This window comes from Sarcophilus harrisii, chromosome 2 (assembly GCF_902635505.1).
Source record: "Sarcophilus harrisii chromosome 2, mSarHar1.11, whole genome shotgun sequence".
Lineage (NCBI taxonomy): Eukaryota > Metazoa > Chordata > Mammalia > Dasyuromorphia > Dasyuridae > Sarcophilus > Sarcophilus harrisii.
Window position 1 is genome coordinate 45,412,071 of NC_045427.1, and position 16,520 is coordinate 45,428,590.

Genomic DNA, 16,520 nt, shown 5'->3' on the forward strand with positions numbered 1-16,520 from the left:
CAAAGATTTTCAGAGTCAGAGCAGTTTGCTGCTAGTTATTTTCTAGAGGTTGGTTTAAGTCTGAAAAGGATTCTTTTGAGAACATAAGATGATGGCAATATCTCCCTTATCCTTGACAAATCCTAAAAGTTGTATATAGTACTTTATAATTTTTAAAGTCTCCACTTTTTAATGCTTCCCATATGAGAAAGATGGTGAGACTCAGGTTTAATAGCTTACTTACTTCAGAGTAGATGAATGGCACTTGGATTTTAGACCCAGATCACCTGATTTCTAAATTGGGAGGGAAGAGGAGTATCTATAAAATGAATTTCTCTGGAAATAACAAAGTATGTAGCAACATTATCTTGATGATATTTGGGGGAGATTGAAGTTTAATCTACAATTTCTAGTGGATTATTTTTATTAGGGGAGATGAAATCACTTGCCTGGGGCCACCTGGTCAAAGAAAGCAACACTATTAGATATGTCTCCAGACCTTTGGTCTGGTGTTGCTTTGTGGAGACAGATAATGCTTTATCCTGCAGTTTAGCAATGGTGGTGTTAGGAAGAAAAGTGCATCCTTTCAATGGCAATAACTGCAACTTTTATTGAATTTTCTTTTTTGCTCGTCTCTGTGTGTGTATGTGTTTCTAGACCTGGATTAGACTCACCAAATGTCTCTCATAGGTTAGATTCTTCCCTTTGGTATATTTGAAGGATCTGGGGAAAGAGCATGTTGATGCCTTAATCACAAATGGAACCATCCTCCTTTCAGAAAACAGACAAATCAGGAGATACTTGGTTTGAAGATAGATTTGGCCTCTCTTTGAGGTCTTGGGCTAGATCCAGCCCTGCGGTTATCTTGGCTCCTGCTTGACAGCCTGTGAATCAAGGCTGGCAGTGGGGTGAACAGGATCATAGCAGCCAGAGGGAAAGTAGAAAAGTGAGAACCGCAGGTAAGACTCCAGGCAGGTGCTGGTGGCTGTGGTCCGGAAAGCCAAAGTGGGTCTTGCAATTACCTTCCAGCTCAGTATATGTGATGCGGTTCTCATTAGGCAGGGCACTGTGGTTACTAACCTGAAGAAAAATGGGAATGAAGGATTGTGGGGAAAAGGGAATCCAGCCTTGTTGCCCAAAGGCTAGCTCCTACCTTATCTGTTTCTATCTTACCTTCTCTACCTCTTCAAAGACTCTTAGCAGATTATAGGCCAAGGCATCTTTCACTTCCGTTACAGTCCATTTCCTCCTGAGAAGTTCAGCTATCAGGTCTGGGTAGGTGGAGACATCTTCTAGCCCTGTGGGGACACTGAGAAGAAAAATTATTACATTGCTGAGAACTCCTGGATTCCTGGGGACACGAATAAGAGGGGGAGTGAGTCCCAGGACCTGCAGGTAAATCTTCTTTGAGGAGTATGTCTGACATAGATTATACAGCATCCCACTTTTAAGTGGTTTCTAGGAAAGGAGATGGGTTTATTTAGCCATCTACCTAATCCCCCTAGTTTCCTTATAATTAGACAAGTGATTGCTGCAGGGAATCATTGCTCTCATTAACACCCTGCCCAAACCAGATAAGTTTCCTGATATTCTTCCAAGGAAAGAAGGTCAGTTCTGTGCCTTTTGGACTGGTAAGCTGGCGCCTGCCTTTGGACAAAAAGGTCACAGTGGGGAGGAAGAGCAGAAGTGAGATTGATAAGGACCAGCCAAGAAAAAGTGGGAGGAGATGCCCCTTTCTGCCCAGGCTACTGGAAGCCTTGGTCATTGGGCTTTTTCTCAAATGCTGTTCTCTGTGGGGTCAGGGCAACGTCCTTGTTTTCCTTACTTTTCAACACCGTCGTAGTCCCCACCAAAGCCCACAGCTCCCGGACCAGCAGTATTCTTGATGTAATCCAGATGATCTGTTTAGGGAGAGGCAGGACTGGGTCATTGGGGTGTGACCCCCACTCTGCCATTTCCCCCCCAGTAGCTTTAGCCACACTCACCTGCTACTTGAGACAGATTAGCATCTTTCTTGCAGGAAACATAATCATTGTAGAAATTCACCATCACCAGACTTCTGGTCTTGTTCTATTTAGAAAGAAGGGACTCTCTGTACATGTCCAGTTGTGAGTCATATATGAGCAGGTGTGGATTTCAGGGGGAGAGTTACCAAACCAAACTTTTATTAGGGGGTTCCCCTATCAGAAAAGGAAGCGCTGCTGCCTGCGCTTTTAAAATATTCTGGAGCAGCCTTCTCATCCCTTGGCACCCTAATCCTTACCCAGGACTAGCCTAGGAAAAGGCATTCTGGCTCCCCTAAGGATAATCTTAGGCAAATAGTTTCAACCACTCTGAGTCTGTGTTTCTCTGGTCTTAGGCTAAGTATCCCAGAGAAACAAAGGAGACAGGGTGTGAATGCCCTCTGAAACATGAAATGGTAGCGTCCCCTGGTGGAAAGCAGGGGGGTATTGGCTCTTCACTATAGACCTGGAGCAGGGAATTTAGGGTGGCTGAGCTGGCAGTGGGCTCTTTGGAAATACCTAGCATTTAGAGGTTTACACAATGCTGTGTTATCTCTTGGATCCTCAAAAGCACCTTTTGAAATAGGTTCTATTATTACCCCCATTTCACAGATTAGAAAATTGAGAATGAGAGAGGGTGACTTGGTTCTGAGTGTCTGAGGAGGAATTTGAACTCTTAATTCTGGGTCCGGCTCTCTAATCCACTCTGCCGCCTAGCGGCCTGTAAAGGAGCAGAGCTGGACAGAGAAGTATGGGATGACTGGGGTGGGGAGTATCCCGGAGGGGCCACCCCCAGAACCCCTCCCACTTCTCACCACCATCTGGAGGATGTTATCTGGCACATTGCGTTTATGGGCACACAAGCGATAGGCAGAGGAGTGGCTAAAGATCACGGGAGCCTGGGACAGGTTCAGCACAGCCTTCATGGTGGCCTCGGACACGTGGGACAGGTCAATCATCACGCCCAAGCGGTTCATTTCCTTCACCACCTCCTGCAGAGGGAGAGGTGGTCCTCGGTGGGCCCCCTGGGACCTGGCCAGTCCGCATCTCTGCCCCCAACATGAACCCCTGTAGATCCTCTCCTTATTTGCGCTTGGACTTCCCCTTTCCCATACCCATCTTTGCTTACTTTTCCAAACAGTGACAGGCCATTGCTCTGGGCTTTGTCATTTCCTTTATCCACCAGCCAGTTGTCAGCCCTAAGTCAATGAAAAACAAAAGTAACAAAGGGCATAGGTTAACCCCTTCAGCCTCCCCAGAACTTGAGTCACCACACTTGTCCCTCATTTAAACATTAAGGAAACAGGTGCTGCTTGAATGCTTTGTCCAGAGTCACATGGCAGGAAGGGCTGAAAGGACTGGGGCTTGGATGGGGTCAGGAGGGGAGGTCAGAAGGAGTGCAGGGCTTGTGGATGGCCTCAAACAGTCTTCTTTCAGTTGCCCTTTTGTTTCTGACCTTGGATCCTCCATCAGTCCCTCCCCAAAGCCCAGTCAGGAGACAGAGCTAAGGCATCCTAGGCAGACACAGACAGGCCTCTGGCCAAGGTAAATGACCCAAGGGATTCTTTCCCACCTCAGAACGGGCATGTAGAGCCGTCCCTCCTCCATTCCCTAGTCCAAAGAGAGTCTGTGTCAGCCCTGAGAATGACCAGCAAAGCTAATTAATCATAGTTATGAAAATATTATTTTTATGCTTTGTTCAGTCATTGAGGAGGAGGGGATAGGAGGGAAAGAAAAATTCTTGTTAAAGATTAAATTTAAAAAAAATCTAAGGAATTAGGATCATACCATCTTCCCTTAGAATCATGGGGGCTAGCCATTAGTTCTTACCAGGGTGTGTTACAGCTGTGGGTAAGTGTCATATACCGCATGCCCAGGGAGTACATTGTCCGGAGGACACCCAGACTGCTGTCAATGGAGTGGCCGCCCTCCACACCGATCAGGCTGGCCACTTTCTTCTGGGTGAAGGCCTGCCTTATATCTGTAGGGGAAAGACTGGTGTGTAAAGCACAAGGGGCCTAGTGAGGAAGCCTTCACTGCCCACCCTGGATGATTCCAAGCAGCCCTATGGTAGGGACTTAGAGACCAAAGCTAGGAAGAAGCAAGTCAATGAGACTTCCCCTCCTGATTGTGTATTTGGAAGAGTTGATCAACTTAGGCATTTCTGGGTCTAAAGGAGAATATTTTTCTGTGTGCCTATGGATGTGAATGGGTGAGGGGGTGTTGGGAACAAAGAGGCACCGCTGATTTTACCCTAGGGGAGCGTGCCAGTGCGGGACAACTCACCTGAACTTCTGGTGGCATACATGAAGGTCTCGGGGTACATCTGGCACATTCTGTGAATGAGGTCTATTTGCTCTAGGGTTTTCTTCACTGCATCTTTGTTCTGGGTATCACAGGGCACGTAAGCCGACCAGAACTGCAAGACGAGCGAGAAGACACTGAGGAGCTATTAGGGTGACTACCAGGCTGAAAGTCACTTGGGGAAGCTGGGCTCAGGAAGGCTGGGGCTACTGCTGCAGCCAGGTTCTCACTGGACTTGGCATGTGAACCTGAATCAGGAGAGGTCCCTGCAGGGATCTGTTCCATCTAGGACTGGCTAAGGTACAGCGGTCTTCAGTCTCATCCCTAGTAAGCCCCTTGGCCCCATTCCTTGTGTGATCAGAGACAAGTGTTTCAGCCTCTTTATCTGAACCAGGGCCATTCTTCCCTATAAGTGGTATAGTCAGTAGGGAGGGACACCCTGAAGGAGCTCTTATATCTCCCAAGGCTTCCCCCACCCAGGCAGGGGAAGAAGCTTTGAAGTTGAAATGCACACCATGTGATTTGTCCCTTAAGGGACTTCTGGAGCCATGCAGATTAAGATCGAGTTAATAAGGCAATATGATGGCAGGGAGGAACACCACATTAGAAAAGATTGTTTTTCTGATTAAAATCCATACCCCTCTGCCTGAGAAAACAGGAGCCTGGCAGGGTGGATGAAGGGACGGGGGACTAGGAGGAGGTTCAAGTAGGGGCCAGAACATGGGGAGGGGGCGCGTGAGTACACAGCTTGAGGATGTCTGTACCTGGATCCCAATGGACATTAAAAGTAGAGCCAGGGAGGCTAGCCCCAGAACACAGAGTCTAACCAAATCCAGTGTTATGGCAGAGAACCAGCAGCTGGCCCAGGCTAGCCTCAGATGGGTACCTGGGGAGCTCCTCCCTGGGGGACAGTGAGCCAAAGCTCCTGCTGCGAAAGCTGGTGACTGCTGTGGCAACAGCCCCTATCAGTGGGCCTCTCTGTGCCACCCCTGAATCTCCAGCAGGGCCTGTGTGCCCGAGTGTCCCTGGGTGGGCTTTCCTCCAGCCAGATGGCCCCGAGCCAGATGCTGCCCGCCCTCGCACCTGGCCACCCACGAAGCCCTTCTTCAGCTTCGGAATATTGGTGTGTGTCCCCTCCAAGTAGGTCAGGTTGGCTTTCTGATCCTGCAGCTTCCCTTGGAATTTAGTCAGTATTTGCCACGGGAGATCATTGTGTCTGCAGAGAAGAATATTCAAGGAGAAGGTAAAAGGGAGTGAGTGTCTCTAAAATGAGAGGTCAAAGTTGGAAAGGACCCCAGAGACTCTCTTGCCTTGTTCAACCCACATTCTGAAAGAGAGCCCCCCCAGTCCAGCCCAAGTCCCTCCCCACATTGCTCCTAGTTATACCCTCTGAGATAAAGTAAACAGAGGTCAGTCCCTCTTGCACAGGATGTCCTTTTAGAAGGCAATTGTCAGAGGCCCCCAGAATCCTTTCTTCTCCAGGACAAACATGCCCACTTTCTTCAAATGACTCATCTGAGAGGCATTGAGATGGACCAGGGATGCTGGACTTTAAGTCAGGATGAAGCCAGACCTCAGATGCTTACTGGCAAGTTCCTTAATCCCTCCTAGCCCCAGTTTTCTCCCACTGTAAAGGAGATAATCTTAACACCTACTTGCCATGGTGAGATGAGATCGAATGAGAGAAGTATATAATATTTTGAAAAGTGCCATGGGAATGCCAACTATTAATACTTGGAAAAGGAAAGGTTCTCCTGCCTTCAGGCATCCCCTCTCAGCCTAGACCCTAGACTCCCAGATCAGAGCTGTATCCAGCCATTCAAGTCCCTTTTTACCCTAATCCCAATCTCCTAAATCCCATCTCTTGCCTTATTTGTAGCCTAAGAATGTCTCCTCAGTCTCTCAACAGTCCATGTACTCTCTAGGTCCAGAATGGACCATTTGGGGTGGCAGGGGAGTAGGGATGGTGGTGGTGGTATGACAACTCATTTTCATCCATTTACAGGAATGGGGAACAATCCCACATCATGATGAGCTGAAAGCTAGGTGCAATAACCTCCCGCTGCTTGAGTTCTATAAATTGATAATTTTGTATGGCCCATGAATGATGTTAAATGGTCCTTGGAAGAAAAAAGGTTTCCTGGCTCTACATTAATATATGAACTCAAATTTATAAGTTTTATATTTATAGGGCCCTGGAAGCAATTATGGAATACATATAGGATGAATATAGCTCTCTCTCTTTTTACTCTTGTCACTTAAAACCAATTGTCATTACTTTCTTAGCTACCCAGTGATAGGGAGTTTAGGGATGATAGGGGCTGCTAATTATCAACTGGAGGAGAAGGTTCCAGGCAGCAGACTCTAAATGTCCACTCCCTGCCGCCCAGGATTGTTGTAGGCTATACAATTTTCAGATTGCAGCTTCGTCCCCCTTGAACACCCATAAGTAACTGGAATTGAGGAAGGGGCTTTTAACTGGGCTTGTGTCTTTAAAAGGGGCAAAACTTATGTCATTAGAGATCCTTTTGATTTAAAACTTTGGTTCCTTTTAAAATGTTATTCATTCCTTAACCCTTCTTGGTTATGGAAACCTCACCTGAACCAGGTTTGAAGATCTGGAAGACAATGAGTGCCTGGAGGTAGAGGTTCAGTTCAAAGAATAACAATATTGTCCTAGTGATTACTGAGATGCTTCATATAGAGGAAATTGGACAGTGGGGAAAGGACTGGACTCAGAACTAGAAGACCCTGCTGTGGCTAAGCTGGTGCTGAGCCCCTCTCAGTATGGCTAGTCTGGTAGCTCCTCTACCTTTCAGCCCTAACATAGGACCTAGCAAGACTTAGGCCCTACTGGTTAGGCCTTTAAGAATGCAGTGTCTTGTCCCCCCTCCTCCCAATCCCTATACCATAGTGAGGCATTGGAGGAAGATTTCAGTCTTGCTCATACATTATCCATTTATTGAGATTTTAGATTTTGCCAGGAATCAAACCTGAGCCTGCCAGTCTAGTTTTGCTGATTCTGTTTTTTTTTCCTTTTAAAATCATTCCCATGGTACTGCTCCTATTTTCCACAATTTCTCAAAAGGCTCTCCATCCATGTACCTCAGCTGTGACCCCTGGCAGCACCTTCTAGGAGCCCTGGGAAAGTAGTTCAATGGAAAGTGGGTACCTGTCAATATCGAGTTCGTTCAGGTAGGTGCCCTCTTACCCTCTCTTCACTTTTCTTAGCCCATTAATGACATTCCCACCTTTCTGCATCTGTACAATGTTCAGGGTCAACTGATAAACATTTGAATCTAATTACATCAATAAATAACTCCCTTGGATCTGTTTCAGTTTATTTTACATCCTCCCATTTCCTCTTTCTCAGGAAGTGTACTGCATCTGGAGTCAAGAAAACCTAAGTTCAGATCTGCCAAAGACACTGTGTGCCCCTCTGCTTCAGTTTCCTCATGTCGAAAAAGGACATAAAAACAGCAAGGTTGATAAGTGTAAAATGAGGCAATATTTTTAAGTGCTTTACAAATCTTGAATGTGATATATTAGTGTAGAGAACATGCTGGACCCTAACCCTGGGCCCTATACTAGCTTATGAAAATTACTAATATAAACATTTTCTAAAACCTCCAACAGACTAAGATCTGAAAGGGACACCAGACTAGGCCCTCTAGTCCAGTCCCTAATTCCCTCCACTTACAGATAAGGAAACTGAGTCCCAAAGAAATGATCATCCCCAAAACATACAGACATTACATAACTTTGTGGAGTTTGAAGAGGTGAGTAAGGAAAAGATTCTTCTCACAGTTTCTCCCTCTCTTGGGAGGCTTCCCTGAGGGGAAACTCTGGTGTGATAGGGCAGTCAGGTATTGCTCCAATGACAGGGGAGATTTTCTCCAGATGGGAAAACAAGGAAAAATACAAGGAAGGTGATAGGATGTTCCTTTGTTTAATCAATCTTTCCTTTAATTATGTTGATGATCAACTGTGATGGACTTGGTTCTTGTGAGCCATGCAGTGATTGAAGGCAATTCCAATAGACTTGTGATGGAAAATGCCAATCACATCCAGAGAGAGAACTATGGAGACTGAATGTGGATCAAAGCATAGTATTTTCACCTTTTTGTTTGTTGCTTATTTTTTCCCTAGGTTTTTTTTTTCACTTTTGATCCAATTTTTTTTGCATTTATCCAGAATGATGAATATAAAAATATGTTTAGAAGAATTGCATGTGTCTAACCTATATCAGATTGCTTGTTGTCTTGGGGAGGGGGATTGGGACGAAGAGAGAGAGAAAAATTTGGAACACAAGGTTTTGCAAAGATGAATGTTGAAAAATATCTTTGCACGTACTTGGAAAAATAAATACTATATAATAATAAAAGACATAACCTTGTGACTGTGTTAGAAGCTCATGTTCTTTTATAAGCTAATAAGTGGCAAATTTTTGTACCTTAAAGAATATCTTTAAGAATTTAGTAAATAAATGATATTGTAACAAGTAATATCATCATCATTAACAACAATTTTTCCTTTAGCCAAAAGAGACTATCTCACCATGAATTGGTGGGTGCTTATTATTAGCTGCCTTCCACTTTCAAGTTCCTCCCAAACAATTATTTTTTAGCACTTCCTCTCAGTATTCTTTATGTTGAGCTTGAAATTTCCCCTGTTAAGAAATTCTTCTAAAGGGCTCTTCCCTTTTCCCTTGGTACTTGCTCAGAAAGATTAAAGTTTATCTTAATTAAAGGTCAGTTTGGAGTAGTCACTTTTGAGAATGCAAATAACACTTTAGAAAGGATTAGGCCACTTTTACACCTTTGTGTGAATTATTTTCTCCTTGCCAAGCCCTGACCCCCATAGAAAAGCCGTTTTTTAAAAGCAAATGGAGGTCACTCACCCTAAGTTTTCCCTTCTCCCCTACAGATACCTCAGAATCCCTTCATATAATTCTCCATTTTTTATTCTTTTGTTCCAGTTTGAGGAAGAGAGCATCCTGCTCCATATCAAGGCCTTTGGTCCTATTTCATATCTCTTATCTTCTGCAGGAGCTGTATTATCTCTGGGATGTGTGAACTTTTCCTTTCTTCACCTGTCTCCCTCTTATCTTTCCAGCTTTCTTACACCTCCATCATCTCTCCTCCTCCAACCTGCTCTGTACAATCCATTGACTCACCCCTTTTTGGAATGATCTTCCTCCATTTTCACCTGCTTCCTGGCTGTTTTCATGCTTCAGTGAAAGTCTCTCCTGTAAGAGCCTTTCCTAGATTCCCTTAATGTGACTCCCTCCCCTCTGTCAATTATCTTCATTTTACCCTGTACATTCCTTGTTTGTACATTAGTTGTCTGCCCATTTTCTCCACCATTAGATCACAAGATCCTTAAGAACAGGGGCTACTTTTTGCGATCCAAAAATCCAACCCAACATTTAATACAATGCCTGGTCCATAAATAGATGCTTAATAAATATTTCTTGATTTGATATCTTGGTCTTTAGTCTTCCACTGATTCTTATATACTGGGTCTTTTCCTGTTACCTCCTGATGAAATCTAGTCCATCCCTTAAACAACAATGCTTGATTTTGCCATTTCCCCACACTAATATCTCATATCTCTATCTCTTTAGTCTTTCAGAGCTAAATTTCTAGAAAGCTTTCTCCACATCTCATCATTTCCTGTTCCCTTCTCAAATCCTTACTTCCTGACTGCAGACTCTCCTATGCCATTATAACTGCTTTTTCTGAGGTCACTCCTGACTTTGACAGCTACAATTGATGACCTTTTCTTCATTGTCATTTATCTTTACCATCTGTAGCTTTTTATACTCTTTCTTTCTCGGAGACGGTTTCACAGAATCATGGAATTTTAAGAGTTGAAAGATACCTCAGTGACCATACACAGAACCAAGGGGAGAATTTCTCTTCTCCCTTAAAAAAACCCCCATCCTTTGCTTCATTTCCTACCTGAATGACTACTTCTCTTCAATATTCCTTGCCATATTATCATCCATTTTTTATGAATTAAGCTCTAAGGCTCTGTTCTAGGCTCCTCTCTTTTCTCTCTCTTTCGCCCTGCTCCATGTCCTAAATTCCATTTTAGCAGGAACTCTTGGATCTTCTCAAGTTGGTATTCCAAAGACATCTTTGACTCAAGTCCAAAACAGAATTATCTTTAAAACCATCTCTCTTCTAATTTTCCCTACTTCTGACAAGGCAACCACCATCCTTCTAATCACCTAGATCCACAAACTCTCCATCATCTGATTTTTCTTATTTTTACTCTGTTCATAAGTAATTACTTTCCAAGTCTTATCAATTCAATCTCCACAGCATCTCTAGAATTGGGCCCTTCTCTCTCTTCATAGTCTCTACCTCTCACCAAGACTACTGCAAGAACTTCCTGGTATATCTTTCTGCTTCCAGGCTCTCTCCTTTCTTACCTGTTTTTTATGAAGCTGCCAAAATAAATTTCCTAAAGAAAGGGAGCAGAGATTGTGTAAAGTGTAAAACACTTTACAAATCTTAAAGCTCTTTATAAATACTAATAATTGTTATTATTATTAATATTAAGCAGCATCAGAGGGGGCTTTAAGCCCATATCTTCTGACTCTAAAATCAGAAGAGAGAAGATAAAACACAATATTAATGTCTAAGAATTATTAATCTCCCTATAGTTATTATCATCCCTAGAATTATTCACACACTCCATTTTAATCAAACTGGAAGTTGTTCTTCCCCAAAGTAGGCATTCCACCTTTTGTCTCCCTGCCTTGGAAGAGGCTGGCTCTTCATCCCACCTCTTTCCCTCAGCCTCTTGCAATCCTCTCATTTCTTCTGACTTAGCACAGGAACCACCTCAGGCCGTACAAAAAAAAAATCTCTCTATGTTTGCCTACATGGTCAGGGTTGGGACTCTCAGCCTCTTCAAATTCTCTTGTATTTACTACTTTGTGTACATCTTTTATACTCCCAGTAAAATGTGAACCCCCTAAAGGCAAGGACTGACCCCAGAGTCTAACGTGGTATCTAGCATACAGTAGTGCCTCATAAATCCTTATTGAATAAACCAGGAATTAAGCAACTTGACAGGGGCTTCACATGCTAAAGAGTGATGGTCTTAGAGACTGTTCTGGCCCCATTTAAAGTTGGAGAAAGAGAACTCTAGACAAGTTGTAGCACTGGGCAAAGGGGGCTTCTAGGATGGGAAGGGAATCCAAGCTCTTTGAGGGTTTCCTGCATCAGTTAAGATGTTATCTCTGTGCCATCCACTATTCTCTGAATGCTGGAGGTAATGAGAGGAGGGAAGAGCTACTTACCCATCGATTAAGGGCACCTCACTCATGATTCTCACTGCTTGGTCCCTGTATTCGTCTGCTGTGCAGAGTGCCAGGCAAGACCAAAACCACCAAATCCACATTGTGTTGTAATTTCTCTTCTAGAGACTGGCTGGAAGCTCTCGAAACTTGCCAAGTTGCTTCTCTGCTGCCCTGGGCTTATCTTTCCCTATGGGGAATAGACTAAGTATTACAGCAATATCATTTTTGTGCCAGGTGAAAACAGTCAACAATGCCCTTTGGCCAGGAAAGCAAGTGTTGTATAGGATTAACTTGGATATTTATACTGCTTCTCCACAAGCAACAACAAGCCCTTTGGACTGAGAACAGACCAGAACCTTGGGTAGATAACAGGGCTGGGCCAAGGAATGGATCTTTAATCTCAAATCCCAGAATCTTCAACTCTGTTGGATTTGAAACACAGTAGGTGACCAGGATGCGATAGTTGGGGGTATCTGTCCCATACAACTGGTTTTACCCACAGCTGAATAGTTACCTAGGCAGGAAATAGGTAAAAGAAAAAAAGTTAGGTAAGCTCACATAGGAATGCTACCACCTGGTGTGACAGTGACTTTAAAAATCAATGCACAAAAATTTTAATCCATCCAACAGTTCTTTTAAAACCAGTAGCCTGTGTTCCTCATGATAAATAAAAGATATTTTATACCAAAAAAGGGCAAAAAAAGATAAACACAGAAAAGAAAAAAATTTTGAGAGAGGAAGAACTTTCTGAAATAAGACAATACCGGTTTGACAACCCCCCAGGTAAATGACTTGCTTTATGGCACAGGTGGGGCATTTCCAAGGGAAAAGAGCCTGAGTTTAAAGTTTTAGTTAGCAAGGAAGCCAGGCAGCCACTATGGATGTGTAAGGGTTGTTATCAGAATATAAGGCAGAATGGTATGTTGGGAAGAACCATAGTTTTGTGTTCATACTCCTGCTTCTGCTTACTGAGTAACCCTTAGAAGTCAATTTCCCTGGGTCTCAGTTTCTTTTTCTGTAAAATAGTCTCTAGGATGAGGATTCTTTTATACATACATATATATGTATACATATACATTTAATATATAAGCAATTTCAGAAACTTTTATTAGTATGCAGACTTGGAAATGAGACATCCACAATCCACTTTTTTAAAATAATAAGACTGCTATGTAGGTTCAGTTGGTTAAGTTTTGCCTCATATTTGTTTTAATATGTGAAAACATGAGTTAAAAACAAAGACTTTCTGATCAGTCACTTTCTCTTGGTCAAGAATCCTTAAGCAATAGGACATTAAAAAATCTTAAATCTAGGGACCCCTTCTCAGAATCATGTTCTCAAAGGCATAAAATACTTAGTACGACTAAGGAAAACAATCATGTTTGTGATACAGTTGTAACTATATATATATATTTTAAAAGTTCATGAATCCTATTAGAGTAAATAAAGGATGAAATGAGTCTGGAAGGGTTGGTTAAAACTAGACAATGAAGGCAGACCTTTTAAGGAATAAGCAGTTTAAAATTTGAGAGACTAAGAAAGAATTCCCTGACTAAAAATACTTTTTGCTCCCACTACCATCCATTCAATGGCCATAGTGAACAATTCCATCATTAGAAAGTCATTTCTTTGGATTAGAATTTCTTTGGATTTCATTTTGGTTCTCTACAAAATAACTTCTTTGCATTTATCACTATTGTGGGTTGTCAGAGAATGTAGTAAGACACTGAATATCTGGGGTAGGAGTTAAGAGTGAGGAGAATCAAGAAAAAAGAATAGCCTAAAAAGTGAGCCTAAAAAGTGGCTAGTGATCAATATGACAAAACATTAGTACTGTTATTTTTAAAGTAGTTTCGATTCTGAATTCTCTACTTTCTTCTAATTCCCCCCACCCACTGAAAAGTCATAAATATATATTATATGTAATATAATCGTGCAAAACAATTTCTAGATTAGTCATGCTGTAGGGTGGGAGGGAAGTAAGAAAAATAAAGTGGAAAAAAATATGTTTCAATCTTCATTCAAAATTCATCAGTTCTCTTGGAAATGGAGAGCATTTTTCATCATGGATCCTTTGGAATTGTCTTGGATCAGAATAGTCCTTCACAACTGATACCATTACAATATTGCTGTTACTGTGTATAATGTTCTTCTGGTTCTGCTCATTTAACTTTGTATTACTTCATATAGAAGTCTTCCCAGATTTTTCTGAAACCATCCCCTTCATCACATTCTTCCACAATCATTTACCACTTTAGCCATTCCCCATGTGACAGGAAATGTCTCATAATGGGGAATATGGGGGCGACTAAGGAGTGCCATAGTGTACAGAGTGCTAGTCCTGGAGTCAGGAGGACCTGAGTTTAAATCAGGCCTGAAACACAAGTTGTGTGACCCTGGACAAGTCACTTCATCCTCTTTGCCTTAGTTTTCTCATCTGTAAAATGAGCTGGAGAAGGAAATGGCAAACCATTCCAGTATCATTGCCAAAGAAACCCCAAATGGAGTCATGAAGAGTCTGACATGGCTGAAAAATGGTTGAACAACAACAGAATCAGGTTGTGAGGGAAAGACAGGATGTAGACTCGCGACCCAAGAACAAGCATAGAGACGTGAGCAAAAACAAAAGGAGCTAGCTCCTTCTCCTTTTCCCATGTCCTGAAGCTGACTCAGTTATCCTGTCAGGGGAGCAGCCTGGGAACTCATCTGGGGAAGTGGGGAAGGGGAATCAGCCAGAGATCATAGGATTTAGACATGGAAGGCATCATCCACTTAAAACCCCTTATTTTATAGATGAGAAAATTGGGATCCAGAGATTAAAACAGCTTGCATTCAAACCTAAGTTTTCTGACTTCAAATCTCGTGCTCTTCAGACTGGAGCTAGAAATTTCCCTATCCAGAGTCACCTTTCCTCCGACACAGCCTTTTGCTTTCCACAGTGACAACTTTCCTGAGTCCAAATCTGGCCTCTGACCCTTGATACTTACCAGATGTCTGACTCTGAGCCATTTATTTACTGCAATTACCATTCAAAACAAAGCAAAAGTGACAGTTCTTAGGTCTATACTGGTGTCAATAGCTGATAAAGTATCACGATTGCAACTATTGTATCATACCAGGAGCTTTCCTGGTTCTCCCTCATCCTCTCCTTATCCCAGGGATCTGAACTCCATTCCCCATGCCCAACTGCTCACCTTCTTATTCTCATCCCCTTAACCCTCTCTCCCAGTGTCTGTGTCTGGCTCTACCCACCCCTTCCATTGTACTCTCTGAAATGCCCTCTCCCCTTTTGTTTCCCAGCTCTTCCATCTTCTGGCCTTCACTGGACCCCGATTCCCTCAGCATCCTTGGCCATTCCCTTCGGTATTAGTTGCACATTTACTCATCCCCTCTGACTCACTATTTGGAATACTCCTTTGTCCACCACCCAAAAACCTTGAGTTCTTAATGATTCTTTGAGAAAAACACAAATTAACCTCAGACAACTCCCTTCTTGTTGCAGACAAATCAATGAAGAGCTAAATAAGTCATCTAAAGATAAACTCAACCAGTGACAGGGCCAGGAGCTGACTTTAGACAAGTATTTGTATGTCATCAACTTAGTTGCACTTCCAATCTAGAGACTTCCACTTCTGAGCCAAGAGGCTAATGCAGCTTGTGGTTAGTTGTCCAATTCTGCCAAGTCTGATAGACAGCATCATCCCATAAATAAATACAACTGTTTTTCAGACAGTGTTTTAGGATCCTTTTAACAATCTACAGAGACAATTGATCACTATTTCTGCTTGTTGCCATCTTCTCAACACTCATCCCCCCTCAAGGAAATACAAGTCAGTATTTGTCCCCATTAAGCATAAGTTTCAGCACAGAATCAATGATTTGCAGAAGCAGAAGGAACCAACTAAATCCCAGCCCATTACTGCAAGAGAATCTACTCTACAAAGTATCCATCAAGTAGTTATCTAACTTCTGCATCAAGGCTCCTGAAAGCAGAAACGATTGCTCCCTAAAATCTCAGTCCCAAGTTCATTTCATATTAAAGGCAGCTAAGTAACATCACAGTGCACAGAGCACTGGGCACCTGAGACATTAGCTGGGGGCCTTGGAGAAGGCACTTGATCTTTGCCTCAATTTTCTTATCTGTAAAATGAGGATGATAATAGCATCTATCTCTTAGGATTGTTTGAGAGGATCAAATGAGAGAATATTTGTAAAATGCTTTGCAAACCTTAAAATGCTATATAAATTCCAGCTATTGTTGTTGTTAGTTATTCTTAATATCCCAACTGGAATGCCACAAAAAAATGGAGTTTCTAAATAGTCAATTTTATGAGATAAATTGTATGGATGCTATCCGCCTGAGGAAACTCAAGTATTAGAGAAGTTTTAATCCAGTACTTCTCTGTCTAATGACTTTCTAGTGTCTTTCCTCTGAGATTACCTCCCATTTATCTTGTATGCAGCCAGCATGTACATTTAAAAAATTTTTTTTATTGTAACTTTTTATTCACAGAACCCATGCCAGGTAATTTTTTACAACATTATCCCTTGCACTCACTTCTGTTCTGATTTTTCCCCTCCTTTCCTCTGCCCCCTCCCCCAGATGGCAAGCAGTCCTATACATGTTAAATACATGTACATTTTTTTACATGCTTTTCCTCCCATTAGAATGTGAAGAGCTTGAGGGTGGGAGTTATACTTTTTACCTTTCTTTGTATCCCTTGGACTTAGCACAATGCCTGGTATGTAGTAAGCATTTAATAAATGCTTGTTGACTAATATCTCAACTTTCGCATCTCCTGTCTGTGGATCCTAAATTTCAGGCACATCAATCTACCCATCCACCCCAAACATGTCTTACTGTCATTTTCTTTCCTTAAGACTTGAGCTTGTCGGTGGGGACTTCTTTATAACAAAAT

The 16,520-nt window shown here is 42.5% G+C and overlaps 1 protein-coding gene across 2 annotated transcripts in view; it reads right to left on the reverse strand.

Annotated features, from left to right (window-relative positions):
• Window positions 1–617: 617 nt before the first annotated feature.
• Window positions 618–16,520, reverse strand: part of DPEP1 (dipeptidase 1) — a 46,018-nt gene continuing 30,115 nt past the window's right edge. For both annotated transcript variants that reach the window (XM_031950112.1, XM_031950113.1), the window contains 10 exons: window positions 11,602–11,788; window positions 5,370–5,502; window positions 4,269–4,401; window positions 3,813–3,963; window positions 3,112–3,181; window positions 2,798–2,974; window positions 1,965–2,049; window positions 1,805–1,880; window positions 1,153–1,288; window positions 618–1,059 (listed from right to left, as the gene is read on the reverse strand). In XM_031950112.1, the coding sequence (XP_031805972.1) occupies window positions 898–1,059; window positions 1,153–1,288; window positions 1,805–1,880; window positions 1,965–2,049; window positions 2,798–2,974; window positions 3,112–3,181; window positions 3,813–3,963; window positions 4,269–4,401; window positions 5,370–5,502; window positions 11,602–11,702 (1,224 nt within the window). In that variant the 5' untranslated portion in view covers window positions 11,703–11,788 and the 3' untranslated portion in view covers window positions 618–897. The remainder of the gene's footprint in view (window positions 1,060–1,152; window positions 1,289–1,804; window positions 1,881–1,964; window positions 2,050–2,797; window positions 2,975–3,111; window positions 3,182–3,812; window positions 3,964–4,268; window positions 4,402–5,369; window positions 5,503–11,601; window positions 11,789–16,520) is intronic.